Source organism: Vigna radiata, unplaced genomic scaffold, assembly GCF_000741045.1.
Source record: "Vigna radiata var. radiata cultivar VC1973A unplaced genomic scaffold, Vradiata_ver6 scaffold_201, whole genome shotgun sequence".
In the NCBI taxonomy this organism is placed as follows: Eukaryota; Viridiplantae; Streptophyta; class Magnoliopsida; order Fabales; family Fabaceae; genus Vigna; species Vigna radiata.
Genome location: NW_014543621.1, coordinates 42,822 through 52,382, shown reverse-complemented (window position 1 = coordinate 52,382; position 9,561 = coordinate 42,822). Strand labels below are relative to the sequence as shown.

At 31.7% G+C, this 9,561-nt stretch overlaps 1 protein-coding gene across 1 annotated transcript; it reads right to left on the bottom strand.

The window, feature by feature from the left end:
- Nucleotides 1–794: 794 nt before the first annotated feature.
- On the bottom strand, nucleotides 795–3,100 carry LOC106754714 (myb-related protein 308). Its single transcript, XM_014636774.2, has 3 exons — nucleotides 2,730–3,100; nucleotides 2,517–2,646; nucleotides 795–2,394 (listed from the first exon to the last, which is right to left on the bottom strand). The coding sequence occupies exons 1-3, from the start codon at nucleotides 2,860–2,862 to the stop codon at nucleotides 1,692–1,694; spliced, it is 966 nt and encodes a 321-aa protein (XP_014492260.1). The 5' UTR covers nucleotides 2,863–3,100; the 3' UTR covers nucleotides 795–1,691.
- Between the last annotated feature and the right edge of the window lie 6,461 nt (nucleotides 3,101–9,561).

The following is a 9,561-nucleotide window of genomic DNA, read 5'->3' as shown; positions in this document are numbered from 1 at the left end:
ACACCTTTTCCCACCTATCTATTTCATAATCATTTTATTTATTAAACTAAATATTCACTAATTCCCTTCTAAATAACAAAATTATCTTCCAACAATTAATTGTACTTAATAATTTCCTTTCTAGAAGACGAGGAAACCTTCAAACAGAACCTAATTTTCTTAATTAGCTTAGTAGGACTTCAACTTCGACTTTTGTTTCCCTTCACAATTCAAACGTTGACCACACTTATGTTTCGAGCATTGTTCCAGTTTTGTCCAACAAAATTGCAACATCACATTTACCCTTTTCTTTTTCCGACTCTACCAACAATCTTTTATTGTTAATCAACAAGTGATCAACGCAGGGAATTCTTCCACAACGAGTAATGTTTCCAACAAACACCAAATATTAATCATTAAAATTTACTAATCTTATATCCATTCGTGTATGTGCATGTGTTTTTACCTACAAAGTCTTTTGGTACATGAAATATGATTACACAAATATAATCCATACAATTTTTCTCCTTCTATTTTAAAAAGACACATTATAATCAAAGCCTTTTTCTATTTGGTTAAAAGTTTAAAAGAAAATGTAGTTTACTGCAAAACACAAGTTTAATCTGTATATGTTACTGTAAATTGTACTTTTAAACCTGGTTTAAGAAAGGAAAAATTGCAAGCAATGATCTATTGCATTTCCATCAACATTCTTCAAATTTTAAAAAAGAATATCTGGTTAAAAAACATTGTTGAATTTGAAAAAGTTAACTGTATGAGTATGTGGTATTATTACTTTACAGTACATAAATACAAAAAAACTATATCCAGCTTGCGTAGACCAAGAAAGAGGATAGAGGAATGAATTGAATTGTAGGATGTATATGAATGAATGTGAAGGAAAGTTTGTCAAGTATAGTCCAGTTTTCTCATAATTGTCTTGTTCTGGTGACAGTAAATGGTAGGTATGCATTCAAAAGCTGTCTCCTACCTAAACACTAGCTATAAGATATTACAAACATCAATGAATTGAGTTTGCTTTTTGTAGCTTCCTTCTCTCCTAGCCTCAGCTAGCTAACTTCACCACTGTTCTTGCTGCCACTGCTCACTTTAGATCATATGTATCAAACTTACTGTAACTTACCAAACATAGTTAATGTCTAACAACTCATTACTGACCCACCACTACAACGCCAAGAATATTCAAATTTTAACCAATCATAACCACTTACCTCTCTATTAACTGCCTCTTTCATATCAAAATCCCTCCACCCAACACATTAAGAAAGAAGGACAAGTGATATTTTCATTATTTGAATCAACAGTAAAATCAGCATCACTATAAACATCCTGCATAGTTATTTTTGTTTGTTTCTAATTAAAATTAAACAACATGAACAAGTATTTATGTTCAGAATAATGGAACAGTGGTGAGTTTTATAATCTCTTATAGCCCAGTAAACATTTTTAGAGTGTGTGCAAAGTAAAGAACAAAACCCAGTTTTCACGAGGCTTCAATTTAGCATTCAACCAAAAATCTCGACCAGCAAAAAATTCACGTTTGAAATTCAATTAAATAAAAGATGAAAAGCAAAATGAAAAGTTAGAGACAAAAATCTATCTAGGATTTTCTCAAAATTTGGGATTCTACAACTACTATTTCCATGTTGTTAATAGAGAGAAGTCACACCAAATAACATGACATTCACGGTCTAAATATTCATGGGTCTGTAAAATCTATACAGATTACTATCTGTGGCAGTTGTAGTAACCGTGGTAGCAGTAGCAGTAGCACCCATGCCTTTGCAATAACAAGCTTGATCGCTTTGAAGCCCTAGACTGTAACAAAGACAAACACTTTGGCCAGTAATGTTCCCATACCACTTGTATAACAGATGCGGTTTTTGATCATGCTCTTGCGCTTTCAAATTTTCTGGGTTCACCGAAGAAGAAACTTGCCGAGAAGAGGGAAGGCCAATGGAAAGGTCCAAGTTGAGTTGATGGTGAGGGGGGAGGGATTCTTCCACGGTAACGCCGCTGCTGCTGTTAGAATCTTCGTCGGTTCCAACCTTCGTTATGGCGTTGGCATAACCACTATGGGTCACCAAATGAAAACCGTTGCTGTTGTTGTTACTGTTGATGATGTTGTTGTTGGTAATAACATCATGGGCGAGGGTGTTGGAGCTGCTAATGCTGTCGCTGTTTATTTTTTTGTTGGACGTTGCCACAGGGACAGCGGCGGTGGAGGGAGGCGAAACCGCTGCGGTTGGCGGAGGGGTGGAGGCGGCGTTGATAGGTCGATGGGTTTGCGGGTCGATTCCGCGGCTGTAGAGTTTGCGCTTGATGTGAGTGTTCCAATAGTTTTTGATTTCGTTATCGGTTCTTCCCGGTAACCTGGCGGCAATCAGAGACCATCTGGGAAAAAAAAAAGAAAAAGAAAAATGAGAAATTTTGAGTGGGAAAATTGAAATGATGTGACAGTATGGGAGAGATTGGAAAGAAGGAAGGAAAAAAGGAAGATGGGGTTGTGTTAATACTTATTTCCAAGTAAGCTATGGAGGTTAATGATGAGTTCGTCTTCGTCTTCAGTGAAGTTGCCTCTCTTTAGATCAGGTCTGAGGTAATTTATCCATCTGAGTCTGCAACTCTTGCCACATCTGAGCAAGCCTGTTAGGAGAAAGGAGAAATGGGGTTAGTGTAAAAGAAAGAAAAGAAAAGAAATGGTATTGAATTTGATTTGAAAAGTTTACCAGCAGCTTTGGGGAGGGATCTCCAACAACCTTCGCCATGAAGTTTGATGTAATTGATGAGGCGTTCGTCTTCCTCTTTGGTCCAAGCTCCTTTGTTTGTGTGTTCCTTCTCACAACAAGGAGATCTACCCATGGTTGGTGAGAGAGAAAGAGAAAGAGAAAGAGAGAATAAGATGTTTTGTGTGGGGAATGGAAGCTGGAAAGTAATTGGTGAGAAAAGAGGGTGAAAGGAATATAAATGGGAGGTGGTGGAGAACAAGAGGAGGTGCAATTGACTCGGGTACCTTCTTTTTCTGAGAAGTAATGTTATGTAAGAGAAAGAGAAAGAGAAAGAGAAAGAGAGTATTTGACCGAGTTGGTGAGAAAGACGAGTGGTTACAATTAAGTTAGTGCTGGATTTGGTAGGTAGCTCTGCTTTTCATGTTCCTCAACTTCTTTTTCTCTCTCCTCTCTTTCTTCTTTTTTCCATTTCCCCCCTCTTCTTTCTTCTATTCACACTTTCACCCCCTACCACTAATTAACTAACTATAACTAACTTTTTCTTTCACCTTAATTACTCCTCACTTTTAACTCTTCCATAACTCTATATATTTCAAACCAATCATATCATAATATTTCTTTTCTTCTCAAATATTAATAAATACTAGATCAAATATATTTTTCGAATCATACCTCACTTACTCCCATGCATAAAACAATATAAATAAATTAAATAATTTTACAACTTACACGGTTGTTAAAACAATCCGCTTAATAAAACAAAATTGTTTTCAAAATTCAAAATTTGTTTCAATGGATTAGGACACACTCACAGCTATGTAAAAGTCAAAGAAAATATTTTATGATTCACTTTCTTTCTAGAGACAACAAAAATAGCGATTTTAATTTTTGAAAAATAGAAAAAATAAATTTAAATGAAAATAATTATTTTTTTTATTTTATAAAACTAGAAGTATATTTAAATCTACAATATATTAATTTCTTATGTTAGTGTCATTAACTAAATTTGATCATTTTGGCTACTACATATCATTGGACAAAATGGGGTGGGTTTGACTAAAATTCTTAAAGTAAAAGTCATCAATTTAAGTTTTATGAATAAGAAAGTACTATTAGGAGAGAAATTTTATCAAAAAAAAAAAGTCAAATTCTTCACTTTAAAACCGTCTTTCTCAAAAGTAAAAAATATTTTACACTTATAATTAATATAATAAAAATAATTAAACAATTTCTCTAATCATTAAAATCTAGTTAATTAAATTTGTTTAAAAAATCAGAAGGAGTAAATGATGGAAAATAGGGATCGATACTAATCTGAATAAATACTTTAACACTAATTTTTTAAAATGTAAGTTCAATAACAAGAAGTGTGTGTGTGTGTGTATATATATATATATATATATATATATATATATATATATATATATATATATATATATATATGAGTTATCAAAATAGGTCATAATTCGCGGGTCAACCTGGCTCACCACGGGTTCAGGCCGGGTTGGATTTGAAAAAATTGTATTTCTTTTATGTGAGTCAGATTTAAATCCGGTTCATGCGGGTTGAACCCGTAGTAGGTTAGGTTGGCCTACCAACCCACCTACCTAATTTTATTTTATTAAAATTTAATTTTAATTTTATGAAAAGATATTTTTTTTTTTTTGCTTGAAGTTTTTTTTTAAGTTTCCTATTTTCAAAATTAATTAAACACCCATGGCACTCAAATTTGAGATTAAAATTTGTTTAGATTTGAATTATAGAAAGTTTGTAATTTCTTTTTATTTAAAAAAAATTATAATTAAGTAAGCCACTGAGCCAACCCGTTTATCCACCAACCCGTGGTGGGTCGCGCCGGGTTCAAATTTTTTTGACTTGCCAAGAAATGAGTCGGGTTCAGTTGGCTCACTAAATGACCAACCCATGTGGATTAGACCGAATTACTCGTTTTGACAGCTCATATATATATATATGAGCTGTCAAAACGAGTAATTCGGTCTAATCCATATATATATATATATATATATAATTTAGGCAAGTTAGCTAGTGTTGGTGTTTTTTTTTCATTTATTTTTTCCTTTCGTCACAACTTATTACAAATGATTTCTGAGATAAAAGTTTATTACTGTAATTATCTGGTAAAGGCTAATAATCGTGCACTTTCACTTAAGCATTAAAGATAAGACTGGTACATCATTGATATTTCTTGTAGTTAAAAGAATTTTTGTGCATGAAATAGCATATTCTTCAAGCAAGAAAAAACAAAGCAATTTGAAGGTTAAAACTACAAATACTTATCAATGTAATTATTTTTACATTAATCTTTAAACAATAAATTTTGAACATCTATGTTTAGTGAAATAAATAATTATATATTATTATGACAAGTTGTGGACATAGAAATTCAAATTTTGGTAACTAAGTTTCTTGCAAGCTACAATTAGCATGATTTATGGAAATATGTCTGGAAGATAGCACCATCTTAATCAGCCGTCAAAACCCTAATTTGAGATTTTGACATCTCCATTTTGATTAATGAAGGAAAAGGAATTTTGGATTTGGACGGAGATGAAATTAGGTGTAAAGTCAACTAAAAAGAATTTTGTGTTTTTGATTTAGGTAAAGTTTGGTGCAAGGAATATTTTATATCTTTCTAACTCAATTACAGCCATTATTTACAGAAAGAAATGGTGACGATGAGAAAGTGCTTTTTAGAAAATGACAATCGTTTATTGTTTAATTTTCTATATTATAAGCCGCTACCTATAACAAGTTTTATTCACAATTAATTGCAGATCATTTTATCTATAGTAAGGAATACATGAGACCACATCAAAGGCTTATGTTCGGTTATTTAAATATATTATTTGATATAAGATAATTTAAAATTATTAAATTTTATTTTTATTTTAAATATAGCTTCTTTTTTTTAATGAATACAACAAATACATTAAATATCAATTAAAAAACTATATAAACATGATTTCTCTAATCTATTCACTATTCTTCCAGTTTCTTCTTTATGTACAAAATAAGATTATTTAAATTCTATAAGTACAAAAGGATGAACTAATTATTTTAAATAATTACACACAGCAAATATATGATACAAATACGCACATATTAGTCAAATCACACTTTCACTATAAAACACACAAATTATAATTAAATTGTTTCTATTAAAAATACGATAATCCTCAAGTTCATATCACATAATATAAAACATTATTTTGTACATATATCTCAATATCATCATTAACATATGAATACATGTGTTTTTATCACACATGCATACAACTCGACTTAAATACATGTATTTTTACCACACATGCATATAAGTTGACTTAAGAGTGAAATAAGTAAAGTTTTCGTTTTTGATTTTGTAAAAAGAGATCTTATAAAAAAAAAATTAATACTAATATACTTCTATTAAATTAATCATAAAATTATATTGGAAAATAAAATTTAATTAAAAAATTATAAATAACTGTTAATTTTTATTGGTATTAAAAATATATTTAATAAACTAATATCTTTTTCCAATAAATTACCATATTTTGTTAGGAAAAACAAATTGACTAGTTATTTCTATTCTTTTATTAATTCTGATTTTTATTATCTTCTTCTCTCTTTCTCTCTTTCGGTAACTTATCATCTTTAGTTCTTTGTTTTATTTTCGAACATTGCTTCAAATTTGATATATTAATCAATATCTAATTTATTCTATTATGTTTTGTGCATGTATCACTGTTTCTATTGTATATTTCAAGAAGTAGAATGAACTAATTGATATTTATTTCTTTAGTAACATAAGTTGGATGCTTTATTTAATCAAAATGAATACTTTATTACTTTATTGATCTCACGTTAATTAAGTGATAAGTTCTAAAATACATAAAACTGATTGGTTGAACAATATACAACTGACTATTTTTTAATCTTAATCACTAACTAAACACAACTAGTGCAACGAAGGGAAACGATCGCGGTTATTTTTGACAACACGTCGCGGTTTTAGAACCGCGGCATATACGGGCGAGGTAAAAAGTCTGGGACTTTAGGCCGCGGTTCCAACCGCGGTAATAGACCTGTTGGAACCGCGGCATATTCCCCTATTTTCTAAAAAAAATCGTCTAACTTTCTACTACGGTTTTGGCCACAACCGTGACCTATTCTCCTGAAATTTTTTTCAACAGCAGGTTTGTTTTTGTGATATCCAATATCACAAAAATAGACCTGCATATCAACGCAGATTCAACACAATAATCAATATTTACATCCAATTTCGATCCATACGTAAATATTCTGACTTTAAAATAAAAAATCACACTATCATAAAAATTATACAATCATACAAAATCTAAGGATACAAAATTATATGATCATTCAATCACATATTCAATCATACAAAATTATACAATCTAATAAAAGTAAAATTTAAACATTAGTATAAGAACCTGATAGTGTAAAAAGCCAATAACAATGAACAACCCGCGATCAAAACGTTAGAAAATTCAACTCTAACAAATTCAAACCTGTAAAAATATACAAACAAATATTAGTTTTAGAAATAAAAACAAACATCAAAACGCAATTTACCTCTAAGGGGAAGAATCAGAAAAACCAATAAAAAGACGTTTCAAATGATTTTGATCGGTTAAAACTCTTTCCCAACATTGAAAATGGCCACAGCACCGAACAAAAATGGGTTTAAACGGTGAAAAATGATTGAAAATGGAAGCAGAGGATCGCGTGACGAAGGAGGCTCTGAAACTGTTTGCGCGTGAAGAAGAAGGAAGATGATGACACTGTTCCTGTGTCTTTTATTTTTGTAACCTAAGCAAGGGAATCGACCGCGGTTCACCACTTAACCGAGGCCTATTCTCTTGAAAAAAAAATTCAAAATACATCTGAAATGACATTTTTGAAATTGTTTTCAAACTTTATGCCGTGGTTCACCGCCAAACCGCGACCTATTCCCTTAAATATTCAAAATTTAAAATTTCGCAGGGGAAATAGACTGCGGTTCCTCTTAGAACCGCAGAAATTTGCGGGAAAAAAAATTCAAGGGAATAGACCGCGGTTCTGCGGGGAACCGTGGTATATTCCCTTGATTTTTTTTTTAGAACTGCTTTTCCTGATTTTTTTTTTGCAGGGGAATATACCGCGGTTCTTTTTTTCAGAATTGCTTTTCCTGAATTTTTTTTTTGCAGGGGGAATATACCGCGGTTCCCCTCAGAACCGCGGTATATTCCCCTGAAATTTTTTTTTAGAACTGCTTTTCCTGAATTTTTTTTTTTTGCAGGGGTAATATACCGCGGTCCCCCTCAGAACCGCGGTATATTCCCCTGAATTTTTTTTCAGACCTGCTTTTGGGGAATGTCAGAATTTTGCAGAGGGAATAGGCCGTGGTTCCCCGTAGAACCGCGGCCTATACTGTCGATATAATTTCAAAAATGCCACCGCGCAATATTATGTTTCAGTTTCTATTGAACCGCAGTATAATGTGCACGGTAAAAGATCAATTTTTTACTAATGATTATTCTTTGGATCTTAGTTAACTTTAACTAACATGAGTTTACTTGAAATATAATCACCTAAGTAAATATCAAATATATTATTTAAAACAAAATAACTCATAAATAAACATAATATGTTTTGGAATGCAACCAAAGATTAAAGTATTACTAAACAATCTAAAGACAATAAATTTATAAATCATTAATTTTATATAATGTTTATTTTTTTTCATTTTGTAAAACTTAAACTGATATTTAATTAAAAAATAAAATAAAAAGTCTGCAACCTAAAATGTTAAAACCATACCTAACAAGAAAGTAAAAGTTAAAAATGTGGCAATGCACACCAAACTTTTTGTTGAGTGTAGAAAACCAAAACCTACTTTTATCTTGGCTTATTTGTTTGGTCCATGTTTTTATAGTCTGTGTCCTTCCACCTTTGCAGTGTTTTGTAAGGAGTTGTTTTTGTTATTATTATTTGTCTTATTTTGTTTGGTGATGAGGGATTCTAGAAGCACGTCTCAACTCTCAACTCACTCCACTTACTCTTGTCAATTCAGGTTAGATAGGAGTTACTAACGTCCCCAACCATCCATGGTTGAGATTGCTACCTAGTGCTCATCAATCGTATCCCTTTCTTTCACCCACTACCCACATTATTAAAATCATCAAATCAACATAAAAACATTCAGGCCATGTTTGGTTTGGCAGATATCAATCTACGTTTAATCAAAACTCAACTTATTTTAAACGTGGATTTCTCATTCTCAATGTCAAATCAACTACGCTACGTACTATTAACAAAAATCTTCAAATATTTTACACTCAATGTTTAAACTACCTATATGTACCACTCATTTCTATAATTTATTAATGGTTAAGTTTTGAAAAGAGAAAGAAAACACGCTGATTGTTTCTTTATATGATTTTGTCTCTATTTTTTAGGTGAATTGAAAGTAAAGGAGGGTGTGAATATTATATTTCATCATAACATGAGCGGAAAAGACCAAAGAGGACATAGATTTACCAAATCATCCCCACCTGCGTCATCAACATGCATCTCATCCCATGTATTAGTTTAAAAAATACACGTAAAAAGTATTTTGATGAAAATAATTATAATGACAAAATATATAAACATAATTAATAATTACTGTTTCGGTAGATATTTTTGGAGACCGAGACACTGACCTTTTCTGACGTGGCTTTCCCGCTTTCCGACGCTTTTCTGGATCTTGACCGCTCGCTTTCCTTTACCCTTGACCGTTCGGTGATCTTCAAGTTTTTACCGGAGGGGGGAGGTACCTGCAATG